This window comes from Rhinichthys klamathensis, unplaced genomic scaffold (assembly GCF_029890125.1).
Source record: "Rhinichthys klamathensis goyatoka isolate OS25496 unplaced genomic scaffold, OSU_Roscu_1.1 h1tg000304l_1, whole genome shotgun sequence".
NCBI classification, from domain to species: domain Eukaryota; kingdom Metazoa; phylum Chordata; class Actinopteri; order Cypriniformes; family Leuciscidae; genus Rhinichthys; species Rhinichthys klamathensis.
In genome coordinates, this window is record NW_026606823.1 from 114,113 (window position 1) to 133,551 (window position 19,439).

The window sequence follows — 19,439 nt, forward strand, 5'->3', positions numbered from 1 at the left end:
ACGGATTTAAATCCGAGCATTTAAAGCTCTTCAGGAGGGGGTCTGAGACGCATTCAACTGGACAAGTGTAAATGCATCTGGTTGTTGGATCCACATATGTAAATTTTACTCCTCCCAACATGTTTAAAAAAAAAAAAAAAAACATGTGAGAGCATGTTATTGGCTATATGCAGGGGCGGACTGGCCATCTGGAGCACCGGGCGTTTTCCCAGTGGGCCGCTGGACAGTGTGTGCCGGCCCGTTGCTATACGTAAATATGTAAAGAATGAATGATAGCAGGCGTTTACATTTTCTGTCGACCCAGGTGAATGCCCACATGAGTCATGACTCAAAATGATTCATCTATTTACTGTCTCTGGCTCACTGCAGCAGTCTAACAGCACTCGTCAATGTCAAAAAGTTTGAGATGGCCAATCAAATCAAAGAAGGCGGGGCCAAGCAGTAATTCAGTACGGCAGTTTTTAACGCGAATGCGAGGTAAGATGTAAGGAATTGTTCAAAATAAACATGCTAAATAGGGTGGACATCTGTCCGGTTTTAAAATAACATATCCGTCTACTGGCACGTTATGTTGCGGGTCAATTTGACCCGTTTCGATTTTCAATTTGTTGGAAATACTGGTTAACTGTTGTTTTTTTTCTTGATATTTTGTGACTTTTTCTCATTTATCATGATGAACATGCATGCAAAGTTTCAACATGCTGATGTGTTTTGACATATACAAACAAAATTACTGTTACGTTCGTGATGTTCGCGGGTCAATTTGACCCTCATAGGCAGCCATTCAAAAGCAACTGTACAGACACAAAATAAAAACATTTATTTTCTGTATGTCAGGGCACTTCAACTCCAGTTCTAACGTGCAAGTGTATCTAAAAGTGCACTAACCCTAACCAAACACACTTGACAAAGCTAAAATTACAGTGTTCAGAATTATTTGCAAATTACAGATGAAAATCTTTGTCAGACACAGATAGTAAAATAAGCTCTCATTTCAATATTCAAAATATCTAAAATACCTAGCTTTTAACCAAAACTTTTATGTAGGATTTTCAAAGGCAGCTTCACAGAGCCAAAAAATACATAAAAAACATTTATTTGATGTATGTTTTTGTTATGTTTGGTTTCTCACTTCCCAGTGAGTGAATAATGAAACTAGGAAAATAGGTCTTAGGAAACTAGGGAAAGTTAACTTAGGAAAATGAAAAAATTTCATTATACAGCAATTTTTTTTGTTCAGTTACGATGTTCAAAGCACAAAATGTAAAAAAAAAAAAAAAAAAAAAAAATATGCGCCAAAAAAATCAGTATACTGTTTATTTTCCAATTTTGTCAAAACAAAACTGTTTTAAAAAATGTTCTAAAAACATTTTCATAAATCATATTTTCAGATATAATGTTTTTGTAATGTTTGACAAATGTTGATATTAAAAGTTTACAGTTTGTATCTAAATCTGTTGTTTTTCATAGTGTGATTTTTGAGGAATTGTATTGAATCCAATTAGGGTCAATTTGACCCGGTCCATAAGGGGTGTACACAGAAATCGAACAGAACACAAGGGTTAAACCAGATGCTCATTTGTCTTCCTTTTAAGATCATCACTATTGTATACTTTTCCCAATGGTATGTAATTCATAAATAAATAAATAGTTAATACATTAAAACACAGGATAGGTTTAAATTATCATTTAAGACGATACTGTCAATATTGAGTGTTTTGCTCACAAAATATATTGAGTACTCAATGAGCTATTTTGATTTAAAACATTAATTTGATCACGTTATTTCTGCATTTGTAAACCGTCTGTGTAAATGCATCTAAATGCCACTTCAGATGCAGCTTCTGCAGTGAAAAGATGGATTGTGTCTGATTTGATTTTTACATTTGATTGGTAACATACCTATAATGTCTTATTCTAATTGCATTTATTTATCATGTATTACATTTTAATAAGCACAAAAATAATTTCAATAAAAAAAAGGTAAATATTTATTTTTCTTTACTGTTATATTTTTAAGTTAGTAGGTGGTGTTAAATTGCTCTGTGCACAATGAGCTGTTGTGTTATGTTTGGTGTGTTGCGGACTGGGTACCTTGGGCCGGAAAGTTTAGGGTCACTTTTTAGTCCCAGTCCACCCCTATATGGCTATATGACATGTTATAGCCAGATATGAAAGCGCTACTGCATCAAATGAAACTGAAACTAAGTTGCAGAACCTTAAAACACAATCATCTTCATTAAAAGTAGTGAGACTAAATTATCTTACCAGTGTTGAATCCGCTCTCTCTCCTAATGCGGTCTTTGATCTTGAAATTAGCTGATGATAAATAAAATGCAGCTCATATCTGTTGATTTCATTGACGTGAACTCCGTTAAATTAGCATATAGCGCAGGGATTGAGGATCGGAGATATATATATTAGTTTTGCGCAGACATTTATGCGGTCAAGTGTAAATGGAATTGTTTTATCAAATCAGATAGCTATCCAATCAGCAAAAAGACATTAATTGATCAGGTGTAGACAGGCCCTATATCAATTATGCAATCTGTATCTGGTGAAAGAGACTCAAAGACAGTGAACATCTGGGTAGGGTCACATGGGAAAGGTAGGTCACCAGTGCTGATGTGTTCTCAAAATGTCACCTTGTCATCCAGGTTTGGAACAACATGAGGATGGAGGATGACAGAATTTTCAACTTTGGGTGAACGGCTCCTTCAACGTAACCGATCTTAAACTAAACCTCCTGGCTCAAGGGAAGCACCTGCTCAGTTTTAAACATGGTGAATGACACTCACTGCGACTCATCTAAAAGCACTACAGTGCTTCAACAGTCATTAGAGAGGCATTGTGAGAACACACAGGTCAAACAGAGATGTTAACCTCATAGACTGTATATAAGTATGTGTGAGGATTCATGAGAACACACTTCTGTCTAAAGAAGCCCTGACTCTCGTAACACTAGGGCTGAGTGATGTCAAATATTCACAACATATTTGCAACGTTTTATCTGACACATGTTAACATCATAGATAACATCATAGATATTTTTGTTGATTTTATTGAGCTATTAGGTTACCTAAAAAGTACAATAATAAAATTAACAGAAATATAAAATTAATAAAAATACTAATATTAAAAATCACTATAGTATATAGGTGCACTTAATTGATAAAATAAAATTATTTATTGTGGTCATTTATTGAAAACATGCTTGGATTATATATTAGTGTTGTCAAAAAATCAAATTCATTTCTAATTTTTCTGCAATATATTACAGAATATATTATATCATATGTATGTATGCATGTATAGTATATTATTATTATTTCACAATGAATCTCCAAATTAATGTAGAAACAACAAAAAGAAAGTAAATTTAAAATATTTGTTTAATGGCAATTTTTTTTACCAAGTACTATGAATGAAGGCCAGTATCACCAATACTACTGATTTCTCTATTACATGGATTTTTTATTTTTCATTTTAGCCATTAACTATAGCCATTCAACATTACAGTATATTTGAAATCCATTATGTTTAACATTAAATAGGCTTTATAAAAACAACTTTTAATTTAAGTTAACTTAACCATCTTAATCTCAACCCCTTACAAAAAGAGCAAAGATAAATCATTATAAATTATTTAATTTATTATTGTATAATTATAATAATTATGTTTTTATGTTTATTTTTTTGCTGCATTTCTTGCATCAAGCATTGTAAGTTTGCAATGTAGTAATGTAATGGTCCCTCTGATTCGGAAAAAAAAGAATATATATTGCATCTTGTCAAAAGGCTGAAAAATATTGAGACTTTTTTCACCAAGCTATATCACCCAGCCATGTGTCACATTGAGCCTCACAGCAAGATAGGAAGTGAGATGGTTCACTCTCACACTCTCTGTTCCCGTGTAAACGCTCACACGTCAGTGACAGTGTTTGAGAGCTGCGGTCAGGGACTTTTTTTTATGTGGTTTAGTGGTTGTGCTTGACAAAGTCACACATATAAATGAAGTAACAGTTATAATTAAAGGTGTTCATTAAACATCACAGCGGGTAGTGATGACCAAAATAACAATGCAAAACGAAGAGCCTAAGTGAGTATAACGTTTGCTCTAAGGCCTTCCAGATTAGCAATCCAAGAACACCAAACAAACACATTTAAATATATCAATCTAAATGAACCACTTTTAAAAAAGCAGCATGTTTATATTGTGCCATAAAAGATGAAAATAGTCTAATATCGTTTACCTTTTCCTCTTGGATGCGAGCTTCAATCTGCTTGGACGCGGCTTCATGCGCTCGGAACAGATTGACAGTGCTGGTCAGGTCAGGATCCAGAATATTCCCATCTTTATCTCTAACCACCAGATCCAGGTCTAAATACCTGCCAAGCACACAAAAAAACACAGTAAAAAAACATTTTAAAACACACTTGGTTTTAAATTTTAAATCGATTTGGATGAAATCATCTGCTACATGGAACTGGAAAAATGTCAATGTGCATTGAAATTATGTGTAACGTAATAAATTAATTGAGTTGATTTCCAATGAATATGAGTGACACTTACGTAAAAATAAAGACATTTCATCCAACCAAGTTGAGAAAGACAGAGACTTTAACTGAGAACTGAGAGATGTACATGTGTGCGTTTGTGACACTACTGACTTTTTGACCAGAGCAGTTCTATCATCTCATCTGTATACTCGCTTCCTCCTACAGCTAAACACTAAAGTGAACAGAATGTGTCTAATTAGCAGAAAATAGTCTGCACCACTAGAATACCCAAGTGGAATTGCAAAACCATTCAAACAGGTTTCCCTGTTTTTCATTGGTCAGCTGGACCGATAACCCCGCCCCAAACTCACACCATTGGTTGATCCAATGTCACTGTGCAGTGGTGGTTAGAATGCTTAAACGCTTTTTTCTGATAACACTTGCCCCTGCAAAAGTCAAAACCAGGTGTGGAAGGTGGTTGCCAGGGTGTTGCTATGCAGTTTCTAGGATGTTCTGGGTGTATCCACTTTATTTTTAACATAAGAGCGGGATATGAATGTGCGAGGCTTCCGGTGTCATCCGCTTCCAAGTATTTTAGCTGTACACAAACAGTCTGTTATGCTGCTTGATATTCCAAACTGGTATTTGCAGTCAAAATATTTTAATTTAATAATACTTTGGTTTTTAGCTATTTTTTTTTACCATTCACTGCACTTCTGCAATTGTTTGAGTCATTTACCTATAGTGCACATAAAAAAAAATGGCTTTCTTCCATACTGCAAAAAAAGGTGGACACTTAATGGCCCTTCAGTGTAAGGCCATTTTGCATGTTTCATTGTTTTGCCAGGCAAAAATCATCAGACAGCATCAACATTTAATACTTAAAGTTAAGGAATCTTAAACCCAAGTATGAGCAACGGCACAGACCACTGATTAAGAATCTTTTATTTATCCTTCGGATAAAACATGCGAAGGGCTGAACATTTTTCACAATGACCCTTCAAAGCAAAAACAGACCCTGAATAAAAAATGAAGAGCAATACAACAGTGAACGGTCTCATTAAAAGTCAGATTTTACGTAACGGACTGCAGTCGTGACTTCCAGCTCAAGCTCTCCCTGTTCTACCATAACCCAATCAGAATGAGTCAGCAGCTTGTGTTCGTGTGTGTGTGTGTGTGTGTTCATACTTGTTCCCGTAGTCCATCTTGGAGGTGACTTTCTGTTTGAGCTCCGACATCTCATCTTGCGGGAGCGTGCCGGACAGGATCTGGGAGCGCCACTCGATCAAGTCATAGATCATGTCTCGGACCGTGTTGAACATCTCACGCTTGTCGCCCTGTTGGAAACACAAAGTCTGTTTAAAACCCTGCAATGCGTGTTAATTAATTTGTCAAAGCACATGCTGCGGCATAAAGGCGTGAGGCTCCTAATCACTGCAGACAAAGACCCTCGGAGTGTCATACTGCGTACTTATTCAATTAAAAGTGTTTACAAACTGTCAATGAGACTCTTTTTGGAAAATTTAAAAAACAAATTTTAATTTTTAATTTGGATATCATGTCAGAGCTTCTTAACATCACGCCACAGGCAATGGGGATCAGATTTATTAGAGAAAATTGCAATGTTGCAGTGTGTCATAGCAGATGAATGTTTGTTCTATGAACGGTGACGTGTTATCATCAAAATGCTGACTATGTCGTTAAGATGACTATGTATGTGCAGTTATGTTGATCTCCTGAAAATGCATACTTCCCCATTATACACTGTAGTATGCAAAAAGCAGTATGTAAAATGAGTAGGATGTCCAACAGCATTCATAAAAAGTTGGCAAAATACCCAGATGACCTACTAACTATGCCAAGATTTTAAAGTGTGCATCCCATGAGGTCATAGGGGAAGATTTAATTAGTGGAGAAGTGATGCAACTGACATCATAGATCACATGACAATGCCATTATAGTCAGATTGCATTTATGTTACACATCCATACTTTTTTGTTTGTTTGTTTGTTTTAACACCATGCCAGGATCCAAGGCTAATTTCATAGCAAAAAAACTGTTTAAAAAACTATTTGTAGGGTAAATATATACTTTAACAAATAAAAAAATAAGTTATTTGTTAAACAGTGCCTAGTCAGTACAAGATTTTTAGATGCATCGCCTGTCAAATCATGACTATGAAGTTGATGATGTCATCATGCTGACAGTGTCAATTTGATGATGTCATAATTCGGACAGCTGCTGCGTCCCAATTCATCTACGATCACCATAATTTAAAACTATGCACTCTTTGTGTAATGGAAAACTGCATACTTTTAAGTGTGTAGAGGAATAGTTTGCAACTTTTGAAATATACAACCACGTCTTGAGATAAATGCCAAAATGCAGGGTTACCACATATAGGTCCCTCCATATCGTCGCCCATTCTCGCAGCGTAGTCGTGACCTCATGAACCAGCGGGAGCTCAGTAGGAATGACCGTCTCCTTTTGTCTAGCGACAGAAAGAAAGGAAAAAGAGTGCAAAACAGAGAAAAAGAATTGAATAAACATAGGCAGCACAATAAAGTGAAGGAGCTTTTCAAAGAATATCACTTGTGCGGGAAACAATAGGCTGTTTAACTGCATCTCACTCTATTCATGTCAGTAATTCCAGCTTAATATGGGCTTCTGAGGTCCCGGAGTCATTCAGATCCCTTCATACCAATGAAAACTAATTACCAGCATCAGTCATCAAAACAGCTGTTATGAAATCGGAGCTAGGCTCTGCTCTCGATTCCAATTACTCACACACACACAATCACACACCAACACTCACTCATGTGTATTATATTCCTGAAACACACTCGAAAATCCATTTTGGACTCTAAAATCTCCTATTAGTCTGGCACTGGGCTGTTGGAGCGCTAACTTGTTTCAGTAAGACGTCTATGGGAAGGATGATGTTAACTGCGCTGAGGCTGGATTCAGGGACCAACACTGGTATAATCAGACCAATAACAGAAGTAACATGATCTTCAGATGCAGCAAAGGAATCTGTAAAGTTTAATGCGAATATGTTCCAAAACATAGTAAGCTGCCTACGGCCTACATAGAGAAGAAAATACGTTGTGGTTGTGATTGTGATTAGACTAAGGGTGTGTTCACACTTGTAGTTGGGTTCTCTTGGTTCTTTTGTTCCGGACTAAAAAAAGAAAATAATACATTTAGACCTGGTTCGCTTGGCGTTCACACAAATATATATTTAAAAAAAAAAGCATTTTGCCACTGAACTAGTCAAACATCCAAAACAATGCTGTGTTTTGGGCTAAATGCGTTGTTGTATGTGTATAGCCTACATTTGATGATATTTTGACCAGCTGAGAACTCGTGAAGAGCTTATAAATTGTGTAAAAGAGTCAAAAGAGCGGCAGGAATCCCTCCGTCACACACACACAAACACAGATCTGCAGCGAGGAGACGCGGTTCTGACACCTCTACTGAACTGTGATCGGCAACATCACGACTATGATGAGAAAAAACAGCAATGCTTGAGCGTTCGGTCCTTTTTAGGGTCGCATCTGGTGACATCATGTCCCGGTTTTGGTTCGTTTACATGTCTTTGGTCCGGGTTGTGTTCATATTTCAGTCGAACCGCACCAGAGTTCGTTTGGAAGCGGACAGAGACTCATCTTTTCAGTGTCTCGGTCCACTTGTTTGGTGTCACCAGGGTTCAGATCGCAGCGTTCACACTTATTCATATGAACCGCACTAACAGAGCAATCGCACCAGAGTTCCTTTTAATGGAACCAAACATGCCAAGTGTGAACACACCCTAAGAAACTGAACTGCACCTAGTTTTGATACTATTGAGTAGTGAATGAAGCTGATCTAGTAAACATTTCTCCCGTTGAGAAACAAATCCTGAGATTGCCTTCTCCATGAAGAATACATGCAGGTCACGCATGGCCGAAAAGAGTTGGTTTGGGAAAAGAGCTAATGCCTGTTAAGATGTTGATAATGCTTTTATTCCATATTTAGCAAAATACAAACTTCCAAGAAATCTAAATGAACATACTGACCCACTGCCTTCAACCGTGGCCTCTTTCAGATGTATGTAACAAGCCGGAAACACACCCTGTGCACAGACGAGTACATCAAAATTACCAAACAAAGGAAAAATTCAAGTTGAGGTCTGCAGAATGATTTAATTCAACATGAAAGCTGAACCTTTTCATACAGTAACTCACCTTCTTCGATTTTCTCCTCAGCCGATACCCTCGATACCATCCTGAGAAGAGCAAGAAATATCACAGCAGTCAGATGAAAATACCAACAATTAGATTACAGTGCGACGCCACTGTGTCCCTCTAGAAAACAATATTGCGAGATTATAAAAGACATGTTCCATAAATCTCCTGGAGATATGAAGTGAGGCAGCGGGCATTTCTGCAAGCTATGAACAAATCATTCAAGACTAAAGTGTGTGTTATTGAGATCGGAGAGAGGTTGAGGAAAGGTCTAAACAGGACATATCAGTGTGTAAAGGTCTTAAAATGGCGAGAGGTGACTGAAATAGATACTTTACATGAATAGGGGTACAAACAAGTGTGTGAAACTCTTCATAAATAGTAGAAGTAGATTTTTCTTCATCAAATGATCACTGAGAGGTAAATAAGTTGAGAGGACCAAAAATGTCACGGGCAAATTATATATTGATTTGTTCTATTCATTTTTGCAACTATGAAACAGAAATAAAATTGAAAACTATGATACGTTTTGTCATTTTCTAGAAATGAATATGTAAACATTAAAATAAAAAGACAAAAAAAATTATAATAAATAAAAGAAATAAAAATGCATACAAAATAAAATAAAAAATAAAATAATATAAATAAAATAAAGTTAACTGGGTTTCAGATTTTGCCTAAGTTAACCAATCATTCCATAGCGGATTGTCTGAGACCAAATTTAAAAAAATTAAATTTTCCATAATTTAAATAAATACATTTTTCTTCTTAAAATAGCTTTGGTAAAGGGTTGTATGGTCGAGCTTGATGAATGCAGGTCATCATAATATATAATAGTTAAAAATTTGCCACTTTTCATTTTGATGCTTTACGGTGTCACATCTAGTCACAACATAAGGTGTGTGTTTGTGCGTGTGTGTCTCACCTTCATAAGTCTCCAGAATGTGTACAGTGTCCCCGATCTGTAAGGAAAGCTCTTCATCACTGCGAGCATCATAGTTATAGATGGCTGGGGACAAAGAACATAAAACACTGTACTGAGACACATGGCATCAATTTCTGGTGTGTGTGTGTGTAGCTGAGGGTTATAGATGATGCAGTAATTCAATAACTAACCATACAACAAACAACTGCAGCTCAACAATAAACACTGTCTCAAATTTGACACATTCAAGCACCTAAAAGCATTAAAAAGGTTTGATATTAATCATGTCATGATTGAATGCGCAGTATTTGAATGTGAATGACAACTTTAAAGTATCATCTATACAACATTAATCTCATTTTGGAGCTTGGAAGTAGAAAAAAAAAAAGAAAAAAAATAAGAAAATCAACAACGACATCATTCAATATTGAAACTCCTTGATGTTCTGCAAACCCTATTTCCTTCTGGAAGTGTGTGATGTCTTTGACAGACAGAGTGTTGCGCTCATGTCGAGTGTTACTGCCGTGTTCATCTGTCGAGCAGCGACCCTGAACGTCACGACCCCAGTGACAGAGAGACAGTAGAGGACGAGAAGAGAGCGGTGAGGGTTAATCACACACACAGACACGCTCTATTTCGGTCTCAGTCAAGACTCTCACCTTCATTCTCTCACATGCTGTTTCTCTCTCTTTTTCTCTGGCAAGTCTCTCAGCAGAAAGAGTAATTACAGAATATTCTCAGTGTGGGCCTTTTCAAAACAAACACACACACACACACACACCATTTCTCTTTGTAATCTCTCTCCCTCCATCATGAATCTGAATTAAACACCTCTGCAGCCCAACATGACTAAAATATTTCAATGCACGTCCTTTTGAATGGCAAGTCAGAGAAACACTCACGTGTACCTGCAATTACATGCATTCAATTCAATAATCATAAGTTGCTAAACCATCCAAAAAAGCTTTAAAGCACCAAATTAAACACAGGCAAGCACCTGCCACATCATTTCAGATCAGAGAATTAATAATAAACAATAAGATAGCTGTTATAAAAAGAGCTATACTGTTGTACTATTTATTTATATTTTGAATTGGCCTTTATTTTTATAATTTAAGATTCCTGAATCTTTCTGATCATGTGATGTGACACTGAAGACTGGAGTAATGATGCTGAAAATTCAGCTTTGCATCACAGAAATAGATTACATTTTAAAATATATTCAAATAGAAAAGTTATTTTAAATTGTAATATTATTATTATTATTTCACAACAATATTGATGTTTTTTTACTGTCTTTTTAATCAAATAAATGCAGCCTTGCTGAGTAGAAGAGACATCTTTCAAAAACATTAAAAAAATTGTCACAAGAAACTTTTGAAAACTTGTGTAGTTGTAAAAAACATTTTTTAAATGGTAATCAACATTGTGCCACGAATGGTTTTGCAAGTGCATGCATTGAACTCATACATTTCTCTCCGTCTAACAGGGCTTTGATTATACACATTTCTACTGTATACTACTGACTATATACATAAAGCAACATCCCAAAAGAGTCAGACAAACTTCAAAAACACATGAGCTGTACGCTCCTTTGCACACAGAAGCATACAGACAGACAGAAAGACCCGATCAAATCCCATATGCTGCCATTCTGATATACCCACAAGAAGCCAATCCAATTACAGAACAAGCAATACAATGAGAGAGAGAAACACTTCCACGACAGGAGGGCAGAGTAATGAGGGCTAGAGAAAAGAGGGAAAGATAATGGTTGAGAATATGTAGCATGTCTCTAATGTGCATAAACTGCCACAGACACAGCTCTTATCTTAGAAAGAAGAACAGATGACCACTTTCTCTCACACACACTCATGGAAAAGCACACATAAACACAAATGATTATATTAGCTCAGCTCAGATTGATTTGATTGGAATTTCAAAGACTGAAACACCATCTGCACAACTTGAAACAGGTTCAGGGTTCCCACACCTTGGTAACTTCAAATTCAAGCACCTTTCAAGGACTTTCCAGGTCCAATACCCTCAAATTTAAGGACTTAATGTGGGGACACATTTGTTGTGTCCAACAATAAACGTTCAGGTACCATCATAGTAGTTTCGTCCATGCGTGAACGTCAAGGCAACGTACAACACAAAGTACCCCACGCAGGAAACACTTAACGTAACACGTAAATAAGCGTAACTAACATAATCAAGCAAGCTAGTTTGCATAGGCCACGAAGTGTTGGCGAAATAACACATTAACGGACCGGAATAATATAATATTTCACAAAATAAAGTCAAGCACTTTCAAGGACCTGTATCTATGTATGTTTATTTTCAAAAACTTTCCAGGGCTTTGAATATTTTTTTCCTGATTCAAAAACTTTCAAGGATTTCAAGGACCCCATTTATATAAGAAAACCTTACATACATATATACATATACATACATATATATGCATATATAAGCATCCTGAGGCTACTGATACCCAATTGGAGCAAATCAAATAAAACAAATGTACAAAAAAAAAAAAAAATTCTAGTAATAATATTGTGATGTGATGCCACCTAAAATGAATTATAAGACGGGATAATTTCACAGCCAACTGTTTGGAGAGCTGAAGGAAAAAGAGGAAGGGAGCGACACAAAGAGGATCAGTGCAGCATGAGATGACCCGTGTGTGTGAGACTTTGACAGGAAGTTCAGGTCCCTAGAGGCGTCCATGTCCCGAGAGAAAGCAGACGCCTCTCTTCCTCTGGCTCTGAGTGAATGAAGCCCATTGAGCTGTACGCGGACACCAGCTGCATCAGCGAGAGAGGGGAAGTCATTCGCCGGCCCTCTAAACGAGTGTCTAAACCACAGACCTGCAGAAACACCGGCGAAAACCTGTCCTGAGGGCTAAAGCAGGAGCATTTCATGCCGTTATCTGTAAAGTGCTTCATAACGACAGGGAATGAGATGAGCACGGCCCTATTGAAGTCACTGACTGACAGAGTCAAAAGCGCACAAAAGGAATCATAAAATAATCTCAGATATCTGGCCGCAGGCGATAAGGAATAACTCCAGTCGGAAAATAACTGGCCATTACAGCCAGGTTGCGTGAGCCGCCCGTAGCATAGAGAGCATGCAGGAATACTTCAGTCATGGAGAAAAAAGACAAATGGAATGAAAAGACAGTGAAAATAAGGCAGAGGTTGAACATCAGAAATGAATTTCTAACAGAATGGATGACACGACGAAGGTGCTCGAGCAAAACATCTATCAATTTCTGGCAATGAGAGCCGCGCAGTGAGCCAGGAAGGGTTTTATAACACAACTTTGAGGTCGACAGCTTCTCTTTGAGGCCTGGAAGTGTAATAAAGGATTTTATTGTCTCACTCAGCCAGACATTTCAGTGTCGCTATAAAGTCTGGTCCATCTTGAAGTCTATTAGCAGTGTTTGCACAAACCTTGAAACCCAAGTATTAAACTTAAACGCCCCAAAGCGTATGTGCAATGGACATGAATGATACCTGTGCTATTACTTTTATAAACAATTCAACTTAGTTTTCACCTGATTGGATCCAAAGTTAAAAACCTACAACCGAGGGCAGATTCTAGTCTAGGACGTCTAAAATAGAGTTGGGATTGGGGTCTTCTGACTTGGCAAACCTATAGCAACATGCTAACAGCCAGCCACAACACTAGTATTACAAAATAAAACGAGATCAAATAAAATAAAAGATTTTCACATCCTGACACTAAAGAGTTAACCAAGTGATAAAATCAATGGATATATATATACATACACACAGTATACATATACACAGTATACATATACATACACACAGTATACATATACATACACACAGTATACATATACATATACACAGTATACATATACATATACACAGTATACATAAACATACCAGTGTTTCCCCTAGAAATTTTGAGAACTTTGTCAGTGTCCAGACAGTTTAATAAGAAGATATTTAATACATACAGTCAACTTCGCGTATACAGGCAGAAGCCATCTTTGAAAAAGAGTCTCTACCAGTTGATCTACGAACGCGGATCCAAGTGCGCTGGTGAGATGTGAACGAGCTATAAGTTGTGATAAGGTGAGCGCGAACAGCAGGCTTGGATCGGCGTTCGTAGATCGACTGGTAGAGACTGTATTTCAAAGATGGCTTCTGCCTGTATACGCGAAGTTGACTATGTTTAAAATATCTTCTTATTAAACTGTCTGGACACTGACAAAGTTCTCAATGCTTCGGTTTGAAGGTAGGGACCCTCATTATGCTACCGTGTTAGTGTGGGGCTATTTTCAGCCTTGTTAGTGGTATTAACAAGCGATTTTTATTTGTCATTGATCTATGCCCAATATACTAGCGTTATACTAGCTTTATAGGCTAAACTGTTTTTAGAGATAAAACTATTTACATTCCATAATCATGAAAACAAATCTCAGAGAACGGTTGACTAGGTACCAATGTGTAATTAGACCAAAGGTTCATTTTGCGCCGGAGTTCTCCTTTAATGGCAAAGGCCACACCCAATCTGTGAGCACTTAATTTTTCTAACATTTTTAAAATCAAAAGTTTTATGTTAACATTATTTAATGCACAATGAATGAAGTGAACAAACATGAACAATCAAGTGTTTGTATTAAATAACATTCACAAACATTAATTTGTGTTGTAAAAATATATTGTTCACTCAATGTGTTGATATTATATAACGCATTAAGTAATGTTAATGAATGGTGTCTTATTGTAGTGTTACCAAACAATACAGGAGATAAAATGTGTTTTATTTGACTTGACTGTACTTTTATTTAATCCAAAACTGTGTTCATATTTAATTTTAAAAGGCTTTTTAAACCTGCTAAGAGTTATCCAGCCTAGAATAAGCCTAGATGCTTTTCTGATGGACTAATAATGAGATAAACAGTAGCCTACTCGGGTGTCGGTGCGATACTGTGCTCATGTACTCCTACTCGCAAAACTACCCCGATACAACCGCACCCAAGTCCACTTTAGGGGTCGTTCACATATCGCGTTTTTTGCGCGCAAATTCGTCATTTCAATTGTAGGCGCGCGTGGCGACGAGATGAAAACATCGTAACATCTCATCTCAACAGGCCATGTGACAAAAACCACCGATCAGCTTCGGCCTTTCCGTAACAACATCGAAAGCTCGGCCGAACAGCTGATCATAGCTGTACAGCACGGCTTTTTATTTCTCATCTCCATAACACATCTAGTAGTAAAGCTAATGCAAGGGCTAGAAATCAATTGATTCTTTGCTGATACTTCCTCGTCCTCATGGAGAGTGCCGCTTTCTCCTTTCCAAAAGCGCTTGCTCTCCCATGGCGTCTGTCGTTGCAATGCAACCATGAACAGAGGCGGCCTGGAAAAACGAGCGCGCTTCCAGTGCGCCTACAATTGAAATAACGAATTTGCACGTGCAGAGAAACGCGCTGTTTGAACGACCCCTTATGGCAACGTGACATTAGCCTAATCGAAAATATTTCCATATGTGGCTCTTTCCTCCTTTCTTGTCAACAAGTGGATTCAGAGCCACCGCATTAGCAGCGCCGGCGGTCGCCGTGTCTCAGTGTTTTTAGGTGTGTAAGTGAATGTCGTGATATTACCGATCATGTGAAGATTTTGCAGCGGCGCTGAAAATCCAGTGGCGGCGCTGCGCCGCTGCTAAATACATTGTAGGGGAAACACTGCATACACACAGTATACATATACATACACACAGTATACATATACATACACACAGTATACATATACATACACACAGTATACATATACATACACACAGTATACATATACATACACACAGTATACATATACATACACACAGTATACATATACATAAACACAGTATACATATACATACACACAGTATACATACACACAGTATACATACACATAGTATACATACACCTACACACAGTATACATACACATACACACAGTATACATACACATACACACAGTATACACATATATATACATACAAAAAGAACTGGAACGCATCTGTGAATCTCCTGTTTGTGGCTACGTCTACATTAATCCAGATATATTTGAAAACTGTATTTTCTTTTTTAAACGCATTAGTGTTTTCCAAAAGTGTTTTTCATCCACACTGAAACGCCGGAAAACTCTAAATTCACCTAACTGCGCATGCGTAAACCCTCATAAAAGATATATACTGATTAATTACAAAGCATAATTCTGCTTAATATTTTTTAAAGATTTAATGCAATAATGCTAACAAAAACTTTCAAATTCATCAATTACTTCTTCCTCAGTAACTCAGACCATATTTTGCTAGTTTGTTAAAGCATTGTTTTTGTGTGCAATATGCATTCGACGGCGAGCCGTCTAAAGCGGAGACCAAGTTTTTGGTCTCACAATTATACGCAAGACACGTTAACAATGCTGTCGCTACTGTAACCACATTAAACTATAAATGACCTTACTGTCAGGTGCTACAAAAATGCTACTCAAAAAATAAACACACAGGCGTTCAAACACACTAACGTGCTTACTCATAAAGTCCTGCCCTGCATCGAATGGAATGAGGAAAAACACCATGAGCTTCTTTTTTCCCGTAACGAGGCTTTAATTGAGGTTTGTAGAACAGAGAAAGCGTTCTGATCACGCTCATTTAGAGTCGGCAGAAACAAAAGACTCCCAATTTAGGAGAGAGCCAGAAATCACAAATCTCAGACGCTCATGTTTACCCACGCTGGCACGGAGTCTGAGCCAGCTACAATTAACCTAACATTTAACATGTAGGTTAAATATTTCTGTATTTTATTGGAAGGGTGGGTACAGACAGACAATGAAAGACTGCATTGTGGGATATAGCATTTAATGCAGTGTGCTGTGGTTATATACTTCACATCTTGGCAAAAATTATTTCATGCATACAGAAAGTTAATGAATACTGCAGAACTATGGTAGAGAGGGGGGGCTTGGGTTAGGCCGTAGAAATAGGGAATGTGGAAAAGAGGCTGATGAAGAGATGAGAAAGCATCATGTTGAGACAGTTTGTCTACTACACAGTTTACAAATTCAACCAACAGGTAGAAACAAGCCTGTAATATGAAGCTGCTTTATACAGACAAAATATGCTAAATTAGTGCCTAAAATTCAGAGCCTAAAATGTGTGTTAAATGGGTTAACTGTTAATTTGGATTGAAACATACATTTTAAAAATACTTTTCTTAAACTAACATATATTTGTCTGTGTCACAAGCACTACTTGCTACCCAAGTGAATAACTCAGTGCATATGAGGTATCAGACATGCATTTCAAGCCGTTATTGCTTTTCATTGAGTTGGCCGGTGAGTTTTGTAAGCTAATATCTTTGCTATTGTTTCCATTTGTTCTATTGTAATTGTTTAAAAAGTTAATTTCAAGCAGCTTTCAAAACCCAGCAAACATTTTCCAATCATCAGAACCAAAATAAACCCGTCTGCATTAGCATTAACATCATCAACAAACCAACTTCAACTATGAACTTCTTGTATTATGTGCTTCATTTTTTCTGCTATCTGTCCATGAATGTTAACATTACACTCGCTTCATATCACACTAATTATAAACCAGACACGTTTCCACAAAGTCCAACCGCGGATCTAAAGACACATTATTCTGATGAGGGGACAACAGTGAAGGGAGGCAAACTTACACTAATTACGTTATTCTCCTAAGCACAGTTCTTGCAGAGGCAATGCTGAAACCCTGCTTGAAAATCTGACCCAGAGCCTGTTTCTGTCATGTCCAAACTGACCCGGGTCAGATCATCATCATCATCATCATCATCATCATCAGCATCATCACATGGCCGGCTGCAGCACCAGCGGGTCAGTGCCTGTGAGATGCCAACACACCTAGACTTCTCTAATTGCTTCATTTTAAATGGCCAACTACACTTGAACTTCAGCAGGTCCTAAATTTAATAATGGGAAAATAATTGTTCCAGACTGTTTGAAGAATTACCATAATTGAGTCAGGAACACATGTAGGAAAAGGGCTGAACAGAGCTTCCACTCGTCCTCTCTACCGGCCCGAAGCATCAGACTCAAATCACTCCAACTAAAATATACATTTCAGTATGGATAATTATTTTATAATACAGTAAAATCTATTCTCTACACATTACCATATACGTCATAGTACTAGGGATGCACGATATAGGATTTTGGCCGATATTCGATATGCCGATATTTTCAAACTAATTTTGCCCGATGCCGATATCGATATATTTGTATTTTTTTTTAAGTGCAAAAAAAGCTTATTAAAGCTTCTATTAATGTTCTCAGTCAAGAGCAGTGAGTGATTTCCTCTGTGTTTTGTTGTTTTATTAACATTAACGGGATAGTTCTCCCAAAAATTTAAATTGTCATCATTTACTCTCTCAAGTTTCTTTCTTCTGTTGAAATTATAAAAGTTATTTGGAAGAATGTGGCTAACCAAACAGTTGCTGTACTCCAGTGACTTCCATAGTATATTTAAGCACAAGAAAGAAATGAATACAGGTTTGAAACAACATTAGATAGACAGAATTTTTATTTCTGGGTGCAGTATCTCTTTAAAGACAAGCGGCAGAATATTATTACTGTCTCTTTAAGAACTGCACGCGAGTGACGCGACGCGTCTAATATACACGCATTTGACAAGCAGATTTTCTCTGTTTGCTTTCACTTTAGACATTACCAACTTTGTTTATGTAAACCTTGTGTGTATTTGATAGTATCAGCGCAATAAGACTCGAAAGATTAGTCCAGTATGCAGGCGCTGTGACGGCTTTAGTTCCTGTGAGCGTCGCGTGTACGCGCTCAGAACAGCGGATGTTAGAACAGCGCATCAGCACGTGAATGATATGTTTACCTAGCAAGACTTTGACGCACATGCAAACAATGAACTTTTGTGAATTGCGGTGTCCCGTGAGTGTAACTCTACCTCTGCGTTTACATGTGATGTGATGTGAATGTACGTCGCGTTGTACAGTATGTTGAGATGAAGGCGCCAGAATTGAACTGATAGAATGCACGATACTATGATTTTTCTTCAAAAGCAGATCGTGGAGACATTTTAATCGTCCACGATCAAAAACCGTGAGACGCACACCCCTAGTTGGAAGTTTAAGTTGCTGGCGCTCATGCTTCGTTCACGGTCGTCACGTGCGCATAGGAAACACGCCACCCTATCGGCAAGGCTCATCGGCAGAAATATTCATATCGGCCGATGCCGATGATGGTCTTTTTAAGCTTTTATCGGCCGATACCGATGTTGTCCCGATTTCATCGTGCATCCCTACATAGTACAGTCATATTTGCTGGAAAATCAACTCAAATATTTCATTAAAAATCATATAACCATACAGTATTTTTTGAACGATCCAAAGAATTCCCTGATTTAAATATGAATTAATAAATAACTTGTATAATTCAAATAAAAGATTTATTAAAATCAAATAAATAAAATAATTATTAAAGGGTTAGGTCACCCAAAAATGAAAAATTCAGTCATCATTTACTCACCCTTATGTCGTTCCTGTTTATCTTCAGAACACAAATCAAGATCTTTTTGATGAAATCTGAGAGATTTCTGTCCCGCCATTGACAGATACACAACTGACTCTTGACACTTCAAGAAGTTCATAAAGAGATCATAAAACTACTTGTAAAGACGAGATTAAATTTAGGCTTTTATTCACATACAAACATTCATCAAAGCACATCAGATATGGTAAACGGAGAAAAACCAACAAAC

At 37.2% G+C, this 19,439-nt stretch overlaps 1 protein-coding gene across 3 annotated transcripts in view; it reads right to left on the reverse strand.

Moving 5' to 3' along the window:
- The window catches only part of dock1 (dedicator of cytokinesis 1), a 283,215-nt gene that overhangs the window by 106,424 nt on the left and 157,352 nt on the right, over window positions 1-19,439 (reverse strand). For all 3 annotated transcript variants that reach the window (XM_056270649.1, XM_056270648.1, XM_056270650.1), the window contains 6 exons: window positions 9,652-9,735; window positions 8,727-8,767; window positions 8,559-8,614; window positions 6,895-6,991; window positions 5,689-5,837; window positions 4,254-4,389 (listed from right to left, as the gene is read on the reverse strand). In XM_056270649.1, coding sequence (XP_056126624.1) covers window positions 4,254-4,389; window positions 5,689-5,837; window positions 6,895-6,991; window positions 8,559-8,614; window positions 8,727-8,767; window positions 9,652-9,735 — 563 coding nt within the window. The remainder of the gene's footprint in view (window positions 1-4,253; window positions 4,390-5,688; window positions 5,838-6,894; window positions 6,992-8,558; window positions 8,615-8,726; window positions 8,768-9,651; window positions 9,736-19,439) is intronic.